This window comes from Plutella xylostella, chromosome 22 (assembly GCF_932276165.1).
Source record: "Plutella xylostella chromosome 22, ilPluXylo3.1, whole genome shotgun sequence".
NCBI lineage: Eukaryota > Metazoa > Arthropoda > Insecta > Lepidoptera > Plutellidae > Plutella > Plutella xylostella.
Window position 1 is genome coordinate 881,085 of NC_064002.1, and position 25,925 is coordinate 907,009.

A 25,925-nucleotide genomic window follows, 5' to 3' on the forward strand; every position below is an offset into this window, starting at 1 on the left:
CTTCACTATAATTATTTGAACAAACTTGCACCTTAAAGAGCTAAGAGATTCCACCAAAAGGATTGCGGTTTGGTACAAGTTTTAAGAAACTGTTTTGAGCTAATATGAGTTTTTTAAACTCACTTAATTAAGCAAAATAAGCTTCCATATTGCACGTTTGTATATAGCCCATATCATTTGCCAATTAAAAAAAACACTTACCTTCTACAAAAAAGGAATAACTGTTCAACACTGTTACAACTAAGTACATGTATTTAAGGATGTTTTAAGCATCTTATAGGTAATTATTTGGAACCAGCTTCCTCCCCCGACTTGCGCCGCGCACTAAGCCCCTCTCGCGACGGTTTGGTATTAAGGTAACTCGGGTAACTTATTCACTCGGGGTAGCAAGATAAACAGTAATCTCTAAATGAGCTTACCGTGGGACGCGAAAAGCTGTCGAACTCGAGCTTTCATATATTCAGTGTAAGTCTGCACGTGTAACTAAAGATACATAAATATATTCTTAAATTAGTTGTGGCAAACTAGCTCGCACGCAAGCTTAAGGCTTTAAATATATTTCCCATGGAAATTAGAGAATGCATGGACCTTGGACCATGACGCATACTTATCGGTGACAAAGACGAGTGTTAGGGGGTTGGTTTGTCACTGCTGTTGAGAATATTGGCCAGACAGATTAGCGTCAGAAGCTGACTCACCATGCAGCGGCCAACGGAACAGGTGCACCTTATAATGCACCACCAGCCGTATATTATGTCCTTCCCAAGGTCGGGCTATTTTAATTTATCTCTACTTGTTTTTATAAGCTGTGTCTTTTCCATCGGGAAGGTTTAAAAATATCCATGTGTTGTGAACATTTTAAACTGAATGAAATGTCGATTTTTGACGTCAAATTCACGTGACTGTGATTTCCCGAAAACATGTCGGAGCAATAATTATGTATCGTTTAATGCAGGTTGACTTAATTATAAAGCTTGTTCATAGTCCGTTAATTTCATTTTTGTGAAACATATTATTATATGTTGCCAAATTAATTTTCATTCGACAACCACACTGTTGTTCCACAACAAAAACGTAACAATAAACTTAATTCAGATTAAAATTAAAAACACATTTAAGCACACAAAACACAAACTTATCCAAACTTTCGAACTCTTAAAATATATTTACATTACATTAAGAAAAGTTAGTCCAATCTTGGGTACTAAGTAGCGTAGCGAAAAAAACTTATCTTAGAGGACGCTATAAGTTTGTTAGATGCAAATCCGGAATAAATTGGTAGAGTAGAGGCGTCGGAATCGAGGCATTAATTTGGGGTAAATCGTACGGAAAATGGAAATTTTGTGCAGCCGCTGGCAACACCGCCGACCCTCCACGACGTGACGAGAATCAACGCTACTTTTAAATATGGCAACACTAACTTATTCAAATATTTCAAGTGGTGCTGGCGGTCAAAGTCACGAACTATTTTTATTATTAAAGATGTATCACTTGATTATAAGATAAGGTACCAAGTACATTAAATTAGCTGATTCTGACTGTATTCTTTTGTTTCTTAACGTGTAGGTGACACACACTTAAACTGGACAAGGGTTTGTCACTGTGGTGGAAGGATTAGCCAGTCAGATTAGTTATCACTCACTGACTGGTCAGGATGGGTCGGACTTATTAAAGCTTCAGTCTGGAGCAATGAAACCTGACCCTCTCAAGAGTGAATGCTAGCTAGAGGGATTAGATTTCCTTACCCCAGTCTGTACAACTGATACGTCTATCGAGGAGGTACCTTTCATCCACCGTAGGAGGTCAGATTGAGTAGACATTAGGTTTGTCCTGAAACCGTGCCCCACTAGCGCCACCAAACAACAACCCTCAACTTGCAGTTAACGTATAGTAGTGTGTTGATTCGATATACTCCCTAATAGGTTGAGCACTGCATTGATTAATGTTTTTGAATGTTTTATGAATTCACTTTTATGCATGTAGTCAACGTGATAATTGGAGGCATGTGTTTTTCATTATAATATGTTTACAGTTTTGTACTATAACTTCCGACCTCCGTTGCGGCAAATGTTCAAAACAGACAGTAATTTAAGTACTGTTACTTACATTATATTACTTGCCTACTGAAGTTTTAAAAGTTTTATCTATAGTTCTCATTAACTACTAATGTAAATATATTATTCTTATTTTAAACAGTAGACTAAACTGCCCCCTGCCCCACTGTTCCCTACTGTACCGTTAAAATTCAATCGAATAAATTATAAATAATAATTAAACTTACCTGAAATCGCCAAAACAGTGTACCTGTAATAGAAGCGAGTGTACGTTTGTAGATAGATAAAATCGTTTGGTCGTCTGTAGTTATCCCTATGTTTAAACCCAAAACCTCTATTTCCTAAAAGTATTTCAAACTAAATACTTAGGTAGCCTATCCTAGCTAGAGGGGTTTTCCACCTATAAAATGTATGGCCCATTTTGTTGTGCTTTAGAGTGGAGATAAATAAAGTAAATGTGGCAGACTCGATACCCAGTTTTGGTAAATAGGTTCGCAAAACTTCTAAAGTCCGTATCATTAGTGATATGGATTTTAAATGCAGTAGGTACTGTAGGGATTTTGAAACATCATAACAAGACTTCTGCAAGGACTGAAAGAAAGAATCACCTTTGTTCCTTATTTACTCTTGGCGCTTCCTGGGCAGTCAGCGACTGATGCTGATGGTAATCTGACTGACAGATCCTTCCACCACGGTCAAAATCTCTGTCTAGCTTTTGTGTTTATCACCATCACAATAAGATAGATAGTATAAGAGAGGACTTCTTATTTGATACAATAATATATTTATGTGGTACCTGCAATACAAAAATCAGCAATGATTGCCAACCTTCGCTAGGAGACGGCATTAGAAGAAGAAGAGGAAACCTACTTAGATGTTGAATCATCTATGCCAAACGTAACATTATAAAATCATGAAAGCTTATAATTATGGATCCATCCATAGATATGTTACACTTTAATGGAATACGGATGGAGCAACTTTTACGAGATTTGGTTAGTACTTAATAAGCTGGATGTAACATAAAGGCTTCTTCATATCCCGGGATTTCCACGGGAAATCCTTTTAGGGCGAAGCGAAGTTCGCGGGAAAGGCAAGTAAGTACTTATAAGTTATAAAAATCGACCTGCTATTTGAAACAGCGAACCCATAATCCACAGCTCCGTATATTGCGCTCGATGCCGCGAGCTACAGTCACGTTCACAGTTTTCTTTGCAATTTCCTAAGGGGATAAATAAATCCATTTCACTTCAGACAACATCATATTACGGGCACGCACAAGGCATAAAGACTAAATAGCTAATAATGTTCAGTACCAAGAAATCCGCTCTAGTGATTCTGATATAATTAACTAGCTGCACTTTATATCACCATCTCTGCATATATTCATCTCGGCTACTACTAGCCACGTCTAGACCCATCTTATATCCAGCAACAATGGAATACAACCTCTATTCTAAGTGCTTTAAGTTGCTGTATCGTCATTGTATGGGTCAGGTTGCGCTGGCCTCCTTGGCTTATTAGCATAATATGAAAGTCGTCGCTGATTGGTTCAGGGGATAATCAGTTTTTGAATTGACAATTTTGTGCTGGAAGCCTCGGTTTTGGGACACTCTGTGGTATGATTGGATCCTACCAGGAAACTAAGATAATGAAAATAGGATACTAAATATACCTACTACGATACTTAGCTAAAAGAAAATTATCTTGTGAAACCGGCACTATATCCCACTCCACGGGGAAAGACATCTGATAGAACTTTTGTAACATTCGATTAAGGGTAGTTTTGATTTGTATCAGATGTCTTTACTCGTGGAATGGGATACAAGCATTAGCATAAAATATATTACTTTCCGTTCACTTTTGTGTTTTAAGCGCCACCTGCTTATAACGTCATAAACAAACCAACGATATAAGTTCCTTCTCTACATAACATTTTCCCATTTTCCTTTCCCAGCCTGCATGTTAGCTTGATTTCGCTTTAGTTCATGACCACAAATAGATGGCGCTTAATTAATAAAACTATAAAGTCCTGAAAACGGAAGTGGATCTGAACTAATTGTTACAGACCGTACTTAATCGCTGTATTTTATTTAAAAAAAAAAAAAACACGCACTCACGCCTTGTACTAATGTACTCCCTTGCGGGGTAGGCAGAGGTGCATTGCTGCACCCACTTTTCGCCAGAGTTTTATGTTAGTCCCAATGTAATAGGGGGCGGGCCTATTGCCATTTTACGGGCACATCCAAGACCCGAGAACGAATATCTGTGTTTAAACAAATATCTGCCCCAGCCGGGAATCGAACCCGGGACCATCGGCTCAGTAGTCAGGGTCACTAACCACTACGCCATTCGTCGTCGGTTGTATTTTATTTATTAAAGGACAAATCCGTTTAAAAGCCATTGCCAAACGGTTTTTTTTTTAATGTATGTAAATGTAAGTAAATAATTGATAATAATAAAAAGTCTTTGCAAAATCGCACTCTTTAATGCCAGGACTTTATTTGAAAACATTTCATGGAAAATCTATATTTGTAAAAAGAAATTCATTATACCGTTTTGCGATGAGCTCAAACCTGCTTATACATTCCTACAGAAATATAGTCCCGTTTTAGCATCCGTGTCCTACGGAACTACAAAAAAGACCTAGTTTACTTTAATTAACTGAGAAAACCTCTCATTATGAGCGTGCGTAGATTCCCCGTTTGCAATAGGCACTTAATAGGCGACTTCTTAACCCATCGCCCTTGTTATGATGTGTAAGACAAGACATGGCACGAACGAGATATCACCTTCACCCCACACTAGCGCAAGACCTAATTATGGGCTTTATAGAGCAAGCGGTGACGGCTACGTTTGTACCTATATCCAGCATTGTTATTAGCTACGGGGAGCGTACCTAACCTAGAAGAAAATCTATATATTATGTATACTCGCCTGAACTAAGAAATTCTAACATCAAAACCTTCATAACGATATTATTTAATTTCTTTATACGGATACGGATACTGGCGGTAGGACTGGTCCACCGATTTAAAGTCGCTCAGCGTGCTATGGAGAGAGCTATGCTTGGGGTTTCTCTGATGGATCGTATCAGAAATGAGGTTATCCGTCAGAGGACTAAGCTTACCGACATAGCTGTCAAAATATCCAAGCTGAAGTGGCAGGGTCATATCTGCCGAAAAACCGATAAGCGTTGGAGTAGACGAGTTCTCGAGTGGAGACCACGAACAGGCAAACACAGCGTGGGACGCCCTCCTGCCCGCTGGACTGACGACCTTAGGCGGGTAGCCGGTAGTGGTTGTAAGTGTAAAAATATAAAATTTTCTGATTAACGTCAATTTTTACAAACTACTCTCCGTTCGGAATAGTTCGGATAAGGGGGGCTCTTTCTGTCTAAGGAGAAGAACGTAGGCAAGAAACTCCTGACCTGAGCCATCTTTTCAAAAAAAAGTCTTGAAACTAGTTAGTATACAATAGTTATAAGCTTAATAATAATTATTATTATTATTATATGAGCAGAGCTAACTATTTATCACAGCTATGCATTAACGTCCTCTAAGTAATCATCAATTTTATAATAAGCTTTTTACAGAGTTTCTCTTTAATGTAACACTTATTCTCTGGCATTTGAGTAACTTCTGTTGGAAGCTTATTATAAAATCTAATACAGTACCCTAAAAACGATGTATTAACTTTCGCTAGACGCATCGCTGGAAAAGCCAGCTTATGCTTGTTCCTAGTATTAATGTCATGATTACTGCCAATGAGGCGTTTGTTAAAAAAAAAAAAAGTTCCTTTTTGGAGAAATAGATGGCGTTGTCTGGGGTTGTACCAACTTTCAAACCCTCAGAACACACTCAGATCACAATATGTTATTCTGTGAGGCTAACGAAATGTGAAAGTGACGTAGGTAGGTAGAATTGTAGTATTATTTTCTCTATGATGTCGATGTCACTGTTGCTTCAGCGTTCAGTGCGATTGTGCGTACAGCCGTTCTTTTCAAGTTTTCTCAGTTTCCTTGTGTTTCTCCTGTATTAATTGAGTTGTAGTTGAGCTATCTGCTCCTCCTCCCTTGATACTGTAGAGTTAGTGCACTTGAGATAGTGACTCTTTTGAGATAGTGACTCTTGTGAGATAGTGCATAGAGAAAAGAACACTACGTGACGGCGCGGGTAGAACTATTCACAGAATACTTAGCACTATCCCAAGCCAAGATTCCCAAGCCACATGCAGTCTGAGCCTCGGAAGGAGGGCTCGCGCTACCACCCGACATTTAATCACAACTAGTGAGTTCTTATTCTGAGTTTAGTACTCTTTGCTCTCTATGTAATTTTTGACAGTTGGTACACTGCGTTTTCACGCCATCTATCGGCTTAGCCAAAAGCTCAACTGACAGCTGTCAAGGAAAACGGCTCATTGTATCAAAAGTTGAAATATTCTTTCGTACATACATTAAATTGGAAAAAATTAACTGACATGGAACTGTAAGGTTGGATGTTAATTTCTTTAAATAGTTCTCTCAATGAATCCCTCGAACCAAGTTAGTATAGAGAGCGGATGGCTCTTTTTTGTAATACAAATATAGTTTCAATAACAAATGGAGCGGTGGTAGCTCAGTCGGGTGAGCGCCCGCTTCTCAATCAAGAGATGCGGGTTCGAATCCCGGCGCTGACATGTACCAATGAGTTCTTTTCACTTAAGTACAATGTATACCATCGCTCTTACGGTGAAGGAAAACATCGTAAGGAAACCTGCATATCTAGATTTAGCACATCAATCTAGATATGTGAACCCACCAACCCGCATTGGACCAGCGTGGTGGGAAATGGTCCAAGCTTAGGAAGGCAGTTTAGACCTTGGGGATATGCACAAAGGTTCCATTCGAGAGAGCCAGGTGCAGGTACTTACACCCCCACAGAGAATAGAATAGAATAGAATAGAATAGTTTCAATATCAGCGGCTCTACCCAAAGCAAAATGCCATACGACAATAAGCTGTGGAAATAACTAAAGTAAACTAATCTGGCGGTTTCAACGTCGGTCAGTTGTCTAATTTTCCGTACAGCAAAAGCTGCGGAGCTCAACCTTCCAGTCCAATTTGTCAATGTGAGGTCCCCATTGTAACTTTGAATCTATAGTCATCCCAAGAAAGACAGTATCATAAACTAGGTCCAATTTATTCCCATCTAGAATAATGTTAGTATCGCATTGTCTAACATTCGGCAGTGTAAATTTAATACATTTAGTTTTCTTAGAATTCAATAGAAGATTATGAACGGTAAAAATCGTGTATGTCAGATATAATGTGTGCGGCACTGTGCGTATTTAATGCCAAAACTTATTAATAAAATGGACCAAAATATTAGAAATCTACTTACACCGAAAAATATCAAACACAAAATAAAATCATACTATATATCATTACTTTAACTTACACTGTTCGAATATGCACCAACTGTCTTGTATGTTTGGCTGATGGTTTATTATTAAACTACCCGCTATTTTACTTATTTAATTAACATGTAATATTGAATAAGTTTGTCTATTGTATAAAATGTAAATAAGTATAATTAGTTATTAAGTACCTACCTAATTACGTAGAATGATTCATCACGGACAAATCTCTGTGATTTTTGTGATGCAATGTTATAATTAATCAATAACTTTGTAAAATAATTTGATAAATAAATAAATAAAATAAAAAATAATAGAATTATTAAAATTATTTTCACTTCTTTTAACTTTAAAAAGCAAAGAAGTATCGTCAGCAAATAAAGCTATATTAGTAAATTTTTCAACCATACAGGGCAAGTCATTAATATAAGTAAGTACCGAGTTATGTGGCGCTCCTTGGGAGAGGCCTATGTACTGCAGTAGATGATTATTGTCTGATGATGATGATGATACTGATTTAGTTTGTGAACTAATATTATTTTAACTAATAAGTTTTTCTATAAGTCATTTAGAATAGTTATGTGCTGTATTCTTATTTGCATGCTATTTGCCTTTACGGAAGTCAATGGAAATTTGCAGTTACCTTGCCTCGCGCCAAAACGGCGGAAGGAGCTCATTCTAATGATCCATACCAGCGCGTATCATGCTAATTGTTACACGAAGGGCTCTCTGAAAGCCGGCATCAGAAAAAAATATTTAAACACTTCCTTATTATGAAAAAAGATTATTATAAGTAATTACATGGCTGATCTCTATGAGATTTGCTGCCGTGGTCGAAATTCAGCTAGGAGGACATTTAATATTAAATTTATAAGTATTTGAGCATGTAAGTATAAATATTCTTGCTATATTGCAGTGTTTTTCAACCCGTGGGTCGCGACCCCCTGGGGGGTCGTTAAGCTCCTGTAGGGGGGTCGCCAGAGGTCGAAAAAACTGGGTACTTTAGTGAAAAAGAACCATAAAGATAATTCATTGAATTAATATTTCTTTATTAGATAGATCAGCGATCATAAGCATTTTACTCCATCCTTGCGAGCATGGATTTTTATAGCAAACTACAACAAAATCTGGCCAAAATCTGTACTTTTCCCGAGGAATCTTTTGATGATACCTACAATACAGAATAAGAATACAATTAGCTCGTGTTTACTCTAACCTCATCTTGCATCTCACCGTAAATTTTTAAATTAGAGAATGTTTTTTTGATTGATTTAGGTCATGTTTGCTTTCAATGAGTGCAGAAAATAATAAGTAATAAATAATATTAACTTTATTAAAGTACAATGGTTTTCAAAATTACGTCTAAATTATCAACTCTTTTCAGTTTTTTCAAAGTGAATCCAGGGGCTGTTAATAATAACAGATGAATTATAATACAGGGTGTTGCAAAAAAGGTATTTTTTTCGCGAATTTTGAAATTCTGATTTCATTTTCGGGTTTAGATATAGGTACGGTCAGGTGCAGATAAACCTGACCCCCCTCAGAAGCATTTTTACTATGAGAGGGGGGTCAGTTTGTTTTTCTGCACCTGACCGTACCATGATGCACATGTAGGTTTCGGCTTAGTATACCCTTTTTGCAACACCATGTATTTAACATAACTAATAAGATACTTTGACTATATTTAGGACCTTCTAAATGGTAGCCTTATTGGCTAACAAAACCCAAATTTTTTTTTCGCCCCTTTATACATAAGTACCTACATGTTAAAAAAACCGAAGGGTCAAGGGGGTCGCGAAATATTTTTTAATACCAGGGGGGTCGCGTCATGAAAAAGGTTGAAAAACACTGCTATATTGCAATGCGACTGACATAAACATGCTCCAAACGTAAAAAGTAGTAGTACACTCGATATGCTTTTTCTATTAAGTAGAAAGCTGGTTGATATACGTAACTACTTACTATAAATGGTAAAACTAGTAATAAGACAGTACCCAAGTATACTACATACGTATAAAAAGGTAACACTTCTATACCTAAGCCTACGCAATACCTAATGGGGAGTTCCTAAATGTCAAGATGAAGAAAAACATAATTATTAAATAACAGTATCATTAACCGAGAAACTAAATGCAAATTTATAAGTAGTCTTGTTCCGACCTAAGAATGTTCAGTCGCTGAGAAATCATGGGCGAAGGCACGGCTCGCGGCCATTTTGTTTAACTAAATTTACGATACGGTATCAAAATGTTCATTGAAATATTAGCAGTGATAGTGGTCGTCGCATTAGTCTGTGACCATGTGTACAGAAAGAGGCTGTATAAGTCCGTGTGGTCTATCCCTGCCGCTGACTACAGAGAATACCCGCTGTTGGGGCAGACACATGTGTTTATTGGAAATGCTGAAGGTAGGGTTGTTTATTTTTAATTTGTGTACTAATATAATATATAGGGTTGGTTTACTCGTGTGTGAGAGACGCAAAAAAAAATGAATTATGCAAATGTATTAATTTCGTTTGAGAGACCTAGGTAAGTATATTTTCTCATTCGAGTACCTAAGTATAATCTAGATTTAAGTATGAACTTTGAACTTAAAATCCTGATTAATTACATACACTTAACTTTTATCTTTTCAAAGCACGGGCTTTAAGCTTTTGCGCCCATTTATCTTAAGTTCACACATTACCAGCAAGCATTACAGTAATTAATTAATCGGTTATCTACGAATTGTTATGATGATGATGTCCTCCACGACGTATCCGTCGACGGCGACACCGAGCTAGTTCCGGGCGTGTGCTCGACAGTGGCTGGCGAACTGGTGTAGCAGAAGAGCTGGCCACTTGAGTTGTATGTGTAATCGTAGGTGGGCTTTCGGCGAGCTTTCCGATGTGTTCCACATGAGGTGCCTACGATCAGTTCTGCGAGTCACCTGGGAGGATCGTGTGCCTAACTCGGAGATTCTTCGTCGCACCAACATGACCGGCATGGAGTGCCTACTTATGAAAGGACAGCTAAGATGGTGTAGCCACCTGGTGCGGATGGACGACTCTAGATTGTCAAAGTCTGTCTTCTACTCTGAGCTGTCGAATAGGAAACGGAGAGTCGGAGGCCAGCACGAATTGTTATATATCTCCATACCAAATTCTAGAGTTGCCGTATATGAAATGAGGGTAGTTTAGATTTCTTATGGGTTGATTTGTAGTGATGAAATGGGTCATGTTATTGCAAAAGTTGCCTGATAGCGTATTGTGTTATTAAAGTCCAATTAGTGTCCAACAAAAAAGAAAATATAATAATTATATATTATCAACCAATTATCAACAAAGTAATTATTAACCACTTACTCAAGATAGATCTCTTTATAATAGTTGTTCAGGTAGGTAGGTAACAATTATTCTGAAGTAGCTTTTCCTGATAACTTTTCATTTTCCTTTCAAGATCGGATGACAAGCTTCAAGGACCTGTCTAAACAGAGCATGGAGGCAGGGGGAGTCAACAGATTTTCGTTTGGAAGACGAGTATTTCTGAGTAAGTAACTAAGGACCGGTTTTATGCTCCGTGGTCAACTTTAACCCATTGAGTAGGTACACCGAGTCTGCGTTGTTCTATGACAGCTGCATACGAATTTTGTATGCTTGCCATTTTTGACCAATGGTTGAGTTAACTATGGATCAAAAACTGGCCCTATGATATAATATCATATTTACCATTTGACATAACTAATATCATATTCACAGACTGACTGTGCAGCTCAGCTGGGCAGTCAGCGACTGAAGGCAGATTTAGGCCGAAATCGAGACAAGTCAGTCCTGACCGACTGACATCAAAATATTCATGAGCGAATTTAAAACTCAGCGCTAACTGGCCACCACTTTACTGATTTGAAATCAAATTGCACGGGGTTTTTTTCGGGTCAGCACTGACTTGTATCACACTCTATTTCGGCGCAGGTCACTGACCCTGTCACGATAATCTGACTGACCATGACCAGTTATATCATTCCTATCACCACGGGTTTATTGTACCCGAGTCCGCGTTGTTCTATGCTACGATAAGAATACGGCACCCGCACAAATTAGGCAAGTATATGATTTATTTTAATAAATCAATCTTAGGAATTATAAAAAATAGTCTAATAATGTACCTACATTTCATGCAGATGTGAAGGTAGGTAGGTATAGATCGGCAAGTTGCTTGGCGACCCTCCTTGCGGGGTGAAAGACGCGGAGGGGACGAGGTACCCAAGACGACAGCGGGTAGCGGGAGGGGTGCGGTGAAGGGCAACGCGTGCACTGCATGTCATTGTTACGGCAGTCTCGGCCGCGCAGCCCACAGAGTACATTAATTATTCTGAGAATAGAGCTATCAGTCACACGATGATATCAGCGCCAGCTGTAGATGTGCCCAGGAACTAAATTTCATATATGTATATATAGCACTAATGGTAATACATAGGTATTTTGATTTATATCTAGCTATTTGTATCTATTAAATACCTACGTGAATAAAATAACGGGGATAAATTAATACATCAGGATAAGGTTTTCGACATTTATTTATTTTTTATAATACTCCACACATAACATTCCACCAATACGGCTGTCCAATTTCAAAACACAGTAACAGCCAAGAGACAAAATGTTCAGGAGAGCCAAAAAACGTTTTTGTCCCTTGATTTCAATGCCCTGGTAAAACTATGATACATATCTAAACGAATGTAAGCTTAAAAGAACCGGCAGAACCTAAGCTTTACATACAGTACTATTTCATTTAAATATGACTAATATTGTTGCTGTAATGCACAAAAGAAAACACTAACTAGGTTTTAAATGGTTTTCTCACCCTAAAACTGCCCTAACTGACCATTTTATAACCTAGTAAGAGCCATTATTGTGTAATTTAAGACAAGTAAAGTATATTGAAATTGCAATAATAACGTAATAATTTATATGTTTTTTATTTTTTTATATGTTTTGGATCCTTCACATAATATAAATCAAATTTTGCAGCACTTTTACACGACCGCACTAAGTAATAGCTGAAATACCGGCATATTTTTAAGTATTATCTAAATGAACCAAATCGCCATATTAAGAAGGCATGTCTGACACGAACATTATTTATGGCTGCCTTAAATTAGACAATATTTCCTAAATTTAGAGCTAAAATTAGTTTACAATGTTTGAGTTTTTTTTGGTTTATGCAAAATAGGGCTAGTAGAAAGGTTCTGACGAGAAAGGTCTCTATAGCTTTTATAAAGAAGACAAAATTTCCTTATGTTCTACTTTTAATTCACCTCTCTAGGTCTCATTGGTTCAAAGATACAGGTTCTGAAATATCTGATATTTTTTCGAAAAAAGTGTTTGTAATAATGTATGCCATTTGTGACTTACTAAAATTAACGGGCAAAAATTGACCTTTGCTGACCATTTCAAAACCTAGTAAGCGCCATTGACAATTTTAAAACCTAGTAAGTCATTTTCACTTACTGTGTTTTAAAATGGTTGGTGGCTCTTACTGTGTTTTAAAATGGTTTTCGTGGCATTTTTGATTTCGCAGGGTGGAGTTACTAGGTTTTTAGAAAATTTATTTTCGTTTCTTAGCCGTTTTTTGATATTCTGACAATGCAGGAATGTGCGGAATCGCCTAAAATAATGTATAAATCAAACCTTTGTTCCCAGCCAGTCACACCTCAACCAGTCACACTGTTACTCGTTGGGAATTTTATGTTCAAAATTCCCATCAGTCCACACTACTCCACACTCTGTTACTCGTTGAAACACCCTTTTCCTTCATTCCCAACGTGTCACATACAACTGTAACACTGTAACTAGTTGGGATTATGAAAATAAAAATTCCCAACAAGTCACAGTAACTTGTTGGGATCTATCTATCATTCATAGAAAAAAAAATTGGATTTTACAATTCGGTTTTGATTTTATAATTTTATTGTTAACTAGTTTAATAAAACTTATTTGATTGTTCGGAATAATTATTTCTATTTTGATACTTTTTCAAGAAACGAAAATAAAAAAATTCGTAATAATAAATACTTATACAGTGTGTTGTTTTTCGGACCCGACAAACTTTAAGGGTTTCTACGAGTAATATCATCGAGAAAAAACCCCCATATGTGGGGGTCTAAGTAACTTAAATTAGATTTTCTTCTTCGTTTAGAAAATCATCGCGAGATTTAAACGTCTTACGGACATGAAATAAAATGCTATTATCCACAAAAAGTTACATAAAAAAAGTTCAAAGCAACTTTAAAATGGCCGCATTTCTAGAATATTGAGATTTGACCCCACATATGGGGGTTTTTTCTCGATGAAATTACTCTAAAGTTTGTCGGGTCCGAAAAACAACACACTGTATAAGTCACAGTACCTATCACTGGTTAGGCATCATCATCATTCATCATCACTGAACAAATCTTAACGAGTAACGGAAGAACAGTTGGGAATTTTCTAGTTTATGTTCCCATCCAGTTACAGCGGCTGGTTTGGAATTCAGAAATAAATCATTCCCAACGAGTAACACTCCCATCGAGTAACACTGTGACTAGATGGCACACTTTTCATGAAGAATTCCCAACTGTATACAGTGTGACAGGTTTGATGTGTGACTCGATGGGAACAAAGGAAATCAAAGACCCGTTTTTTTTTAAAGTTGGCGCTTACTGTGTTTTGAAATTGGACAGCCGAATAGCATTGGTCTATTTTCTGAATCTTCCAGCATCCTTATCAGGATTGGGGAACCTATGTAAGGTACTGGTGGTTTCACCTGCAATAAAAACATTTATATTTAACCAGCATGACGGAGAGCCGTGGTGGCGTAATGGATAAGGCCTCGTCCTCTCAATCGAGAGGCTGTGGGTTCAAATCCTGGCCTGTACCAATGATATGGAGTTCATAGTTTAATGCCGCGCGGGATACTGGTTTCTACTCTTGGTTTCGCTTGAGCGTCGATGAACTACGAACGCGATCCATTACGGTATCGCCGAGTTGCTATCAATACGGTATCAGGTCCATTCTTTTGGCAACCGAGTTGTACATAGCTTGATAAGCCGCCACTAAGCACCAATCCTTCAGCTAGATTACATCAAACTTAATTTTACGATGGTAGACACAACACTCGTCCAAAGTCGGAACATTAATTAGTGAATATAGGTACTTACGTTTTTCATTCTGGTCACAACCAGGAATAAAACACTTATGTTTCGACGCCATAGTACAAAATCCAAATCAAAAGGCAAATCAAGGTCAATTATAGTACTCGCAAAGGTCAGAAGGTGAGGAGGCAAATCAGAGTCCACGAAAAAGCTAGAGTTGTCGATAAAATCACAAAAATCCGAAAAAGTTATTTGTATTATGGCGGCCGTAATAACAAATAACGTTCCGTATTATGCACACATTGCGTGAATGACATATACACACTGAAATATTTTTAGTATGCAAATTCTATATTTTTTAAACATATTGATGTCAGTATTAGTGATATAAATATATATGTAATGTTTTATTTTATTAAATTTTCGTGAATGACTAGATACTAAAATATTTAATAACTATTATAGCAGTTGAATTTGACGTAATATTTTGACTGTAAAGAAACGTACCATTGCCGGAGTTTTAATAATTACCATTATTAAAAATAAATAATAGTAAAATAATGTTGCCAGATATTATTTGGACTCAATTATCATTATTATAATTCTCATTAAAGCGCCATCTATAGATGTGCTCACAAACAAAAAATTAGAGCTTGAAAAATAAGAGTGACATTTTGTATTAGCTGAAAAGCCCATGGCGCAGCCGAGGCGGCCACATGTTTTATATAGTCTGTCATAATTTGAGTGCGACCCACATGAGATCATTGATCCTGAGACCATTAGTCTTAGGATGAGTGTTGAGGCCTTTTTAATATTATCATTATATTATTATTAGGTATCTATAATTCGTCAACAAAATAACGTTAAAAACAACAAATCGTATAATGTCTCAATATAGGGGCTTCTTGTAGAACTGCGTACCGGATCAGTCATGCTACGCGGCTAAAGGTTGGTACTGCGCAGTCAGATACGAAAAAGTAAACAACAAAGACGAAGAATCCATATGACAGTGCGTCAGTTGTCAGTTCTTGTAACTAGGAAAGCAACCAAAATTTATGTGATTTAATGAAAGTAATTAATGAGCAAAACACAGAGAAAAAATACAAAATTAATGAAATTTTGAAAGAAAATGGTCATATCGTGCTTCGCCTACCCCCATACCACCCGGAATTAAATCCTATTGAACTTGTGTGGCGGTACGTGAAAGGCGAGCTCGCAAGAACGTCGATTGACTCTAACTTAGATAAAGAGATAAAAGACTTAGAGTTGCTTTTCTCTAATTATTCGCCTGAAAAGTGGAGAAATTGTGACGACCATGTCATAAAAAATTAAGACGAATATTATAAATCTGATAGAGTATTTGACGATGTATTGGACAGGTATGTTATTGTTTATTTATAATTTAATGTAAATTAAACATAAAATATTATAGGTGTACACTGAACTAATATGACTGGCGTACTCTAGTACATTATACTTCAAAGTAGGTTTAATGTTTTTTGGTTTTTGTCTTAGATTTATAATTGAAGTTAATGAAAACGATGATGAAGATGAGGATGACGACGACGATGAACAAGTTCAAACAGAGAGTGAACATGAAAGTGACATGGAAATTGATTTATAAAATAAAACACTTTTACATAAATAAATTCAAATTGGTAGATATTCTGAAGGTAAACATCCAAATTTTAATGCTGTCAAACTATAAAATTTAAGCTAAATATGACATTTACGGGAACACTCATAGAATAAAATTTTACTTACGTCAGAAATAGTTACAAGCTATCGCGAGATTAATCCGGGCACACTTTTCTATGTGTGTAGCATGTCGTGCTACCTCGCCCCCGCCACTTCTTTCACCCCGCAAGGAGGGTCGCCAAGTAACTTGCCACATTATAGTTACGAGTATAATCGTTTAGTTTGGACCTAGTTTACGTATGACGGTACCTGACGCAGGCTGCACACCAGGCATACATTTGTTATTTACGGTATATTTTACGTCGTCCCAATCATACCGTTCGTCCTTTAATAGTCATCAAAGATTTAACCTTTATCGCAGTCACCTTTTTTTGAAAAGCATACTCGTAACTATCAACTTTGTTTAACAAATTTATGGTTTTGCGTAAGTAACTGATAATTCTGATAAATGCAGTTAATTAACTTGATTGGTTATTTTGTGAAGTGATCACAAAGCCGACGACCGAATGGCGTAGTGGTTAGTGACCCTGACTACTGAGCCCATGGTCCCGGGTTCGATTCCCGGCTCGGGCAGATATTTGTTAAAACACAGATATTTGTTCTCGGGTCTTGGATGTGCCCGTAAAATGGCAATAGGCCCGCCCCCTATTACATTGGGACTAACATAACACTCTGGCGAAAAGTGGGTGCAGCAATGCACCTCTGCCTACCCCGCAAGGGAGTACATTAGTACAAGGCGTGAGTGCGTGTTTTTTTTTTTTTTATCACAAAAATAGAAATTCGCAACTGAAAATGCGATAGGCGTATAATTTGTAGTTTTACCTAAAAATAATTGATGAATGATGATACCTATTACACATTATAAAGCATGGTAGGTATTATTGCTCACTAATTTCGTGTTCCACATTAACAAAAAACTTCAGTACATACATAGTTATTATTTACTATCACGTATTTTTCAGTTGTAACGGATCCGGAAGTGATCGAGCTGATCCTCAAGACGTGTATGGAAAAGGATGAAATAATGAACTTCATACACGACGTATCAAGAACTGGATCTATTTTTGCACCAGGTAATTAACATCCTAATCCTAACTAATCCTAATCCTAACTAATCCTAACTAATATTATAAATGCGAAAGTAACTGTGTCTGTCTGTCTGTCTGTCTGTCTGTCTGTTACTCTTTCACGCCAAAACCGCTGAACGGATTTGAATGAAATTTGGTATACATACGGTCTAGACCCTGGGAAAGAACATAGGCTACTTTTATCCCGGAATTCCCACGGGAACACTTTTTAAGGCGAAGCGAAGCGCGCGGGGACAGCTAGTAAGTAATAATTTTTAAATAAGGAGATATTAAGTTTTCAGTTAATTTCATCGATCTTTCCATAGAACTTTCTACCGTGCGTTACACACATAATAATCATATTTATCACTGACTGTGACGGAAGTCTTTTGCCTTTGCGAATGTATATCATATTTATTTTAAATCCTGAAACCCTATGTAAACCTACTAGATATGCTTATTTATAATTATTTATTCGTTTTTATGGTGGATCCAAAGCTGATTTTTGCCTCGATTACTGTACCATGTTTTATGTATAAGTCTTTGAAATCCAGCACAATTTAGACCAGCACTACTTTTACCTAATGCCCACAATATAATTATAATAAGTGGTTAGGTAAGAACCCTGCAAACTAGATTATTTAATAATGTTGTGACAGGCTGGAGTCAAGAACGCATTAATTATCCTTTAACCATATGTTTTTCTCAGAGAAGTTATTATTCCAGTTATTAAACTTTGGCTACTATTATGTTCATTGCAGTCTACTGTCTAATTGCCTGTCTATTCTCATAGACTAATATTAGTGTATTAGTCTATGCTATTGTCTAGCTATAAGGCCTAACTAACTTAATTTCTAACTATTTTAATACCTCCTTACTTAGTGCAAATGTAAAATTAAAAGTTAAGTACCTATGTAGAAATTATAATGTTATATTCATGTTACTGCTTCGTAGACCACGATTGTATCTAGTGTCAAGACAAACCCTTTAGGTTTAATGGCATGTTAATTTAAAAACCTAACTATGTTACACAATGTTTTGTATAAATAAATAAAATAAATAACTAATATAACAAGATCGATGAGAAGCTTCACTAGCTTTTTGAAACCCTTAAAAGTTCGCTTCTGGCACCGGGTGAAATAGAATCAAGTGGCACCCGTATATAACGAACTTAAAGTCTGTCGGTGCACCCTGCTTTATTCTTCTACAAAAATATATAGTTTCGCTCGCGTGTTTGTGGCCAACACGTTAAAGAAATCACATTTGCATTTGCATTCATTGCCCGTGAGTGTAAATAGGAAAACGACAACCAGACACAAGGCACAAACACAAGTGCTCATCACACGAATGTTTGCCCTGGGTGTGATTCGAACGCGCGGCCCCAAGCTTCGGAAACAGCTTCACTACCGTCTTAACTACGGTGCATAAAAAAGTCTAAAGCATACTTGTTATTCTATGGCCTAAAGTCTATGTTGGAGGTGCACCACGGCGCATCACCAAAAAGGCCCCGAGCTCAGCTTAGCCATACAGTTAAGAAGATTCCTTCACTTCCAGTGTCAATCTGGCGTCCGCGGCGGCGCATGATCGCTCCAGCGTTCAGCTCGAAGGTGCTGAAGCAGTTCGTGCCGGTGTTCGCGGAGCAGGGCGAGGTGCTGGCGGCGCGGCTCGGCGAGGCCGCCGTGGGAGCCCCCGCGCCCATGTGGGACCATGTGGCCGGGTATACCATGGATTCTATTTGTCGTAAGTACATACATACATTGGCTCGTGCCTGTCTTCCAGAGGGGTATGCAGAGGCTATATACATATATAGATCTCCTCATGCCACGATCCTGACATACTTCTTACGCATCCTGCACATTCATAAGTCTTGAACAAACACGTAAAATAGTTCTTAAACACTAACACATAGGCGGGTTGAAGATATCACACAGCAAAGTTATGATAATCCGTCGTTGTCATAACCTTACAACAGTCAAACTAGGCAGGCAGACTAGCTATTATTTTTCCGAACTGGACCACCTGACGATCAGAAGGTAAAGCAAGAAGCCATGTAGATCAATAACAAAATCATCAACTTTCAACATTGTACCTATATATGTATACCATACCAGTCCTTTCCATGATAAATCCTCGAGGATTTAGAGCTCTGCCAGCTCTAAATCCTCGAGGATTTATCATGGAAAGGACGCTGATCTTAGCAACACTGCCAGTAAATATACCCATCCCCACATAACCCACCCATTAAAACCCAAATCTAGTCCAAACCTAATCATTCCAGAAACGAACCTCGGCATAAACATGAACGAGCTCGACGGGCAACAACTAGCCAAGCAGTCTCTGGTTCGAGCCTTCGAGTCCATCTTCCGTCAGCTGGCGTACCGCGTGTGCCAGCCCTGGATGCAGATCCAGGCGGTCTACCGTCTACTGCCGCACTATAGGACGCTGAAGAGCGCTACGGCCGTTGTGGATGAGTTTGTTTATAAGGTATGGTAGTTAAATATAGGTAATCTCTGGTCATTGCCACAGTAGGGTAGAAAACCAATTATGTTTGCTTATTGTAGAATGGATCTGTGTGTCTGGTTTGTCTCGTAGTTACGCACCGGATTGGAAATTAAAATCTATAAAACCTACAAAACCCATAAAAAAATATTTGCCATTGTAGTGCAATTTTAATTACGATAGGGTTAGTTAAACAAGCTTTGCAATGAAGCTGATTCACACAAAATTCATGCAAAACTTAATTATTGTAAAAAACTATCATATAAGATTTACTTTTCAGATAATTAAGGAGAAAAGGGACGAGATCGCGAAAGACGAAATCAAAATCGCTGAATCAGATCAGGAATGTAAGTTCAATGCACATAGCACAACACTTTTCTTAAGTAGGTACTTCGTTTCCTTCTCAACAACCAGAAAATAATATTCTCCACCAATTTTCTCCACCAGCAGCAGTCCTCAACAACAACCGCGCATCTCCACCGCCCAACACCCAAAAGTCCCGCTCTTTCCTCGACATCCTGATGGCTCTGCGAGACCCGACAGGGCAGGGCACTGACGGGCTGACTGACGACGAGATCCGGGACGAATGCGTGGTGATCGCACTGGCCGGGACCGACACGTCGGCCGTGGCCGCTTGTTACGTGCTGAGCATGCTGGCCCGGCATCCTGATGTCCAGGAGAAGGTGCTGAGCGAGTGAGTGTTAATGGAAAGTTTAGATAATATGTGCAAATGACTGATGTCTGCATGACCAGCTTATCGTATTGGCAACCTATGTTTTTTGTATCAAAATCTTTTTAAATATTTTTTCATCGTCATTATCAGCCGTAATATCAACGACAGGACGTAGGCCTCGGCCTTCCTCATCCAGTCATACACCACCAGTCCAGCGGTACCGAGGGCATTCTACGCTAAGCTTACCTATATTCATGGTCTCCTATCAAGATGTCGCTTACCGCGTCATCAGTACTTCTTCGTATAAGCCATGCGTGTCAAGAACGAACGATAGATCCTAAGGCCGCGGATACGAAACTTGCAACGGGCGGACCGTCGGCGGGGCGGGGCTCGATCGCGCCGCTCCGCCGTCGCCTGTTTCGTACATAACGCTATGATTTTAATGCATTCGCAAGTTTCGTACCCGCAGTCTAACACACACCCCCCCTATCTCCGCAGACTAGACGCTGTCCTCGGCCCCTCCCCCCGCCCCGTAGACCACAACGACCTGGCGGCGCTTCGCTACCTGGAGGCCGTGCTGCGGGAGACGCTGCGGCTGTACCCGCCCGTGCCCGTTATAGTGAGGAGGGTGGATAAGGAGCTCACGCTGAGTAAGTGGAGTTGCATTCTATGGCCGTGTCCCCAGAACGCAAACTGCTAGCGACTGACTCAGTTTGCTTCGTATGGATTTAAAACGCTCTTCCATATTTGAAATGGAGTGTACATAGTCTGCTAGTTTAAAGCGCAGTTTTCAAAGCTACGCGCGCTGACTGTCTCTGTATCTCGCCGCTAACAGTTTTCCTAGTGGGGACACCACGTTATCGGCATTTTCTAAACCCTAAAGAGTCGAGCGAAGCGAGGCCATTCAAACCGTCCCCGTATTTCCTAAAACCTAGAGTGCCAAGCAAAGCGAGGCATCTCAAACCTAACCGGAATTCCCTTAGTATGAAGAACCGAGCGAAGCGAGGCAATACAAACTTAACTGGCACTTTCCAAACCACAAAGAGCCGAGCAACGCGAAGCCATACAAACTTACCCACATTTCTTCAAATGTAAATAGGTAAGCATTGCATTTCCAAAAACGCCAAGAAAGCAAGCGAAGCGATGCCGGCATTTTCTAAAACCTAAGCCAAGGGCTTAGGAAATGCGGATTTGGTCAAACCAAATACTCGACGCATTTGAATCTATCCATCTCACACTACTAACCACACACACACACCAATCTTACAACACCAAACCGACTAACTTAGCAATTCAAACGATATCCTCCCCGTTTCAGAGTCAGGAGAGACATTAGTCCCTGGCATGGGAGTCCTCATCTGCATCTGGGGGGTGCACCACAACCCCCGCTACTGGGGCGATGACGTGGAGGAGTTCCGTCCAGAGCGGTTCGACCAGCCTCTGACGCATCCCGTGCAGTACATACCCTTCAGCCAGGGGCCGAGGAATTGTCTAGGTGAGTGGTTGTGAAACGATAAGATAGGTTTAAAGCGCGTTAAGCGTTACGATATTTTAAAGATCTGTTTTAACTTATTGTAGGTACCTAATCTAACTTTTAGGTAAGACGGAATGTTCTACTGTAGGTAGTTATGTTAAAAATTAACGGACGATTAACTTGTATTTAGAACCGATTTACATGTTGATAAGGCTTTCGATAGCCTTTATGTTTAGCTTATGTGTGTAATGTGTGAGTTTTAATAACAACGCAGACTCGGGTGTAACCTAATATTTAATTTCAATTCACCATCATCTAGAGTTCATCATTATTAGTTGTCAATCCTATCAACAAAATATTGAGTTCGCGTATGAACACAAGTTTTCAACAATAAATAAAATTAAAAGCTATTTTCTACAGGCTTCCAATACGCAATGATGTCAATCAAGACAGCGCTAGCGACCGTCCTACAACAATACAGGGTGGTCCCACATTTGACCCACTCCCCGAGCCCCAACTCTGACCCCAGCCTCACCGACCGACGACCAATGCGGGTCAAGTTTGATATCATGATGAAAGATATGGACGACTTTACCGTGCAGCTGGAAAGGAGGCAGAAATAGCTTAAAACTGGCCACAAGGCCGACTACGTAATTAAGCTACAGAAAGGCAAGCCAGTTTAGAGAAGTAGTGTCGCCAAAACTGGTCGAATTGATGTGATATGCCAAAATGATCAACCTGTATTTTAGAGTTATTTTTAATGCCCGTCCTAAGTTACATTTTATCTTTTAAGTACTTACTTACTTACTTAATAATAAAATTGATACAAACAGTAAGTAATTATTTATTGTTTCGCCTTTATAAGTAGGCTGCTTAAATCCATTAAAATATTACTATTTAAGTAAAGTGCTTGGGTATTAAATGTATCGTTTTTATGTAAGGTAGTCACAGAAAAGCATTTTACCGCGATTGCCTCGATATGAATTGTCAAATTTATCATTCTTCATTCACACTCAGTAAATAGCAAATATCGGGGTATTATCAAAATATCCACAATGCATACGCGCCGCACAAAACGCCTCAATATTACACCTACAATATTTTATTGCTAAGTCACCTTTATAGGCGATTACGTTTTCCAGAACGATGTGCGAGGAAGGTCGCGTAAATGGAGTAGTTACCTATTTTTTATATCTTCAGCTTCGTTGGTATTGACTTGGCAACAATGTAGGTATGTAGGTTAGTTACCTATGTTTAGTTTATAGCTGTTCCATATTAAAGTTAAATACTTAGCGGTTAGCGGTATAGGTATAAAGAACAGTACTTGTTTATTCGCGATTTCAGAGTTGGCCTCATGATGAACACAATATGATAGAAGACGTAGATCTTTGTCTTCAAGCTTTGAGCAATGACCGAGGATACTAGTTACCTAAAATTTGCTTGCCGAATGTACTTTACACGCAAAAACGCCGCATCCAAAGCTTCCACCCTATTCTAAAGCCGTGCCGTCGGAAAATCCACACAAAAAATCCGTCAAATCACGGCGATTAGTATTTGGTGTTCTATAAACCTTATTGTGAATGTCACAATAGCGGCTCGAGCCTTGCTTACACAATACCATAATACCACCCTAATATACCCCATTGTAATGTATCAACCCTTGAGGTATTTAAACGCGACTACCCTGGCGCCGCCTATCAGTTACCGAAGAAAATTCGCGGGGAAATCTGATCGCTAACAAATACTTTCTTGGTATACTTACCTCCTTAGATAGAAAGTTATTGAGTGTCCAGTGTTGTTTGGCCAAAGATACCGTGACTGCATAACCGTAAACTTAAGTAAAACATAATCAATCTCCTAAACCTAAATTAAAGTAAATTAGCGGTAACCCAGCAAAACATATTAGGTACTTAGGTAAAGTTAATAAAAATAAAAATATCTTGCAATATAACTCAATTCCCAAATGGAAATCCAAACCGAACCTCTAGACCTATCAACAAAAGGTACAAATTCTCGAGTCATGCTCAACATATTCGACTACAAATTCTTATCCGGCTTGAACAAGCACTTGCTCAAGTTGTACGAACGTACGCAAGTCCGGGGCAGGCGAGTGGACAGTCACAGGGCTAGTGGGAAGAACGTCTTACCTTGCCAAGTCTGCCTGAAGACCTTCGATCGACCTTCACTGCTGAAGAGGCATATGAGAACACACACTGGTATGTAGTTATAAATTGGCACATTTCACATCACTATAATAAGACCCTCACACTTAATTTCACTTGCACTGTTGCACTCGCATTATAGGTAGCCGTGTCGGCTATCCTCACGATAATTTTCTCGTCCGAAAGATATCTCTTTGTATTATTTTAATTAATTTTCGTATGAAAAGGATTCAACAAAACGTTTCGCGAAAAGGCTAAGGGCATTATCTTGTGGCATTATCCCATTACAGCCTGGCTTTATTTCACTTTCAGTATTAATATTTTTAGGAAACCACAGATTTTTTAATTAATTTAAATTGCTTGATATAATTATTTTGTAGGTGAAAAGCCACACATATGTAATGTGTGCAGCAAGGGATTCAGCACTTCTAGCTCTCTCAACACACACCGCCGCATTCATACAGGTAATGACAGTAAATAAATAATTCTAATTAGATATAGGTACGTAGGTAACGTACGTACACATACTACGAAAAGTTAATAAGTACTTACCTATGATTTTATGTGGTTTTATTCTCAGGTGAAAAGCCACACAAGTGTCCTGAATGCGGCAAATGTTTTACAGCCAGCTCCAACCTTTACTACCATCGCATGACTCATACGAAGGTATCTTTAACACTAATTGGGATATAGCAATTTTAAACGTTATCATCATCAGCTTGACATTGGCAATCTTCCAAAGGACGTCGACGTAAACCTGCAGTTGGCATTATAATATTAATCCAAATAACTTCGACTGCCGTCTAAGGTGGACGACCTCAGAGAGGAAGATCCTATATCCAGTTGATGATTGGTAAAATGACAGTTCTTAGACTTTTTGAAATTCTAATTTCAGTTTCGGGCTTAGATATACGATGCTGCACATGTAGGTTTCGGTTTAGTATACCCTTTTTGCAACATTCTGTATAAATAATTGGTACCTACAGTGAACTGAAAAGAAACCTGACGCCTCTCAGTCACTCTCAGAGCGGTCAAGTTTCTTCACAGTAGCCTGTAAAACACCCATGTTCACAGAACAAGCCCCACAAATGCGGCGTGTGCCCCCGCTCGTTCCCGACGCCGGGCGAGTTGCGCGCGCACCGCGCCTCGCATTTACCTGTGGAAATGCGCACTCGCACCGATGTGCAACTGGGGTATGTATTATTTATTATTATTATGTAATACTTTGTTGCACAAATATAAACATAAGAGTATAAATTTCATGCTATAATCATGTTCTACCAGTCAAGTGTATTGAAAGTTCTATAAAGTAGTAACTATTGAATAACCTGTGGACAAGTGCGGCACAAGACCGAATAAGTTGGCGTACACAAAAAGAGACCTATACCCAGCAGTGAGCGATTGAATGATGATGAATCTGTGGTTCATGCTGCCACTTTCCCAAACATATAATTTTAGGGACTGCCAGCATGATTTCTATACCACAGATAACTTTATCTGAACATAAAAAACTAACTACTAAGTTGTTATGTACATTGCTTCTAATTAATTATAAACTAAACAATGGCATCTCTTTTACAGGTCTATAATAGCCAGTGTTATGCTTCCACCAAGATAAGATTTCTTCTATTTCGCCAAAGTTAAGTTAATTAATGGTTTATATTAGATTAGACAATGCGTTCTTTGTAATAGTTGTTGTTAGTCCAGGTATAGCTGTAACTTATGTAAATAGTTTGTAAATTCCGCTATAAATAAGACAGTATGACTCATTGCAAAGAAAATAAACTCATCC

At 38.5% G+C, this 25,925-nt stretch overlaps 2 protein-coding genes across 2 annotated transcripts; both read left to right on the top strand.

Moving 5' to 3' along the window:
* Nucleotides 1-9,613: 9,613 nt before the first annotated feature.
* Nucleotides 9,614-22,753, top strand: LOC105382116 (cytochrome P450 4d8). The gene is made up of 10 exons (XM_048629065.1): nt 9,614-9,857; nt 10,888-10,977; nt 17,221-17,331; nt 18,880-19,065; nt 19,604-19,809; nt 20,105-20,207; nt 20,272-20,518; nt 20,996-21,147; nt 21,816-21,992; nt 22,392-22,753. The coding sequence occupies exons 1-10, from the start codon at nt 9,698-9,700 to the stop codon at nt 22,592-22,594; spliced, it is 1,635 nt and encodes a 544-aa protein (XP_048485022.1). The 5' UTR covers nt 9,614-9,697; the 3' UTR covers nt 22,595-22,753.
* Nucleotides 22,754-23,934: 1,181 nt separating this feature from the next.
* LOC105382147 (zinc finger protein 333) lies at nt 23,935-25,751 on the top strand. The gene is made up of 4 exons (XM_048629066.1): nt 23,935-24,187; nt 24,714-24,799; nt 25,208-25,326; nt 25,715-25,751. Exons 1-4 carry the CDS (start codon nt 23,935-23,937, stop codon nt 25,749-25,751), a joined length of 495 nt encoding a protein of 164 aa, XP_048485023.1.
* Nucleotides 25,752-25,925: the final 174 nt, after the last annotated feature.

Coding starts and splice junctions, on each gene's coding strand:
- LOC105382116 (XM_048629065.1), top strand. CDS start 9,698: ATGTTCATTGAAATATTAGCAGTGATAGTGGTCGTCGCATTAGTCTGT. Junction 9,858..10,887: donor GTTTATTGGAAATGCTGAAG/GTAGGGTTGTTT, acceptor TTTCCTTTCAAG/ATCGGATGACAAGCTTCAAG. Junction 19,066..19,603: donor TACCATGGATTCTATTTGTC/GTAAGTACATAC, acceptor TAATCATTCCAG/AAACGAACCTCGGCATAAAC.
- LOC105382147 (XM_048629066.1), top strand. CDS start 23,935: ATGGAAATCCAAACCGAACCTCTAGACCTATCAACAAAAGGTACAAAT. Junction 24,800..25,207: donor ATCGCATGACTCATACGAAG/GTATCTTTAACA, acceptor CCATGTTCACAG/AACAAGCCCCACAAATGCGG. Junction 25,327..25,714: donor CGCACCGATGTGCAACTGGG/GTATGTATTATT, acceptor TCTCTTTTACAG/GTCTATAATAGCCAGTGTTA.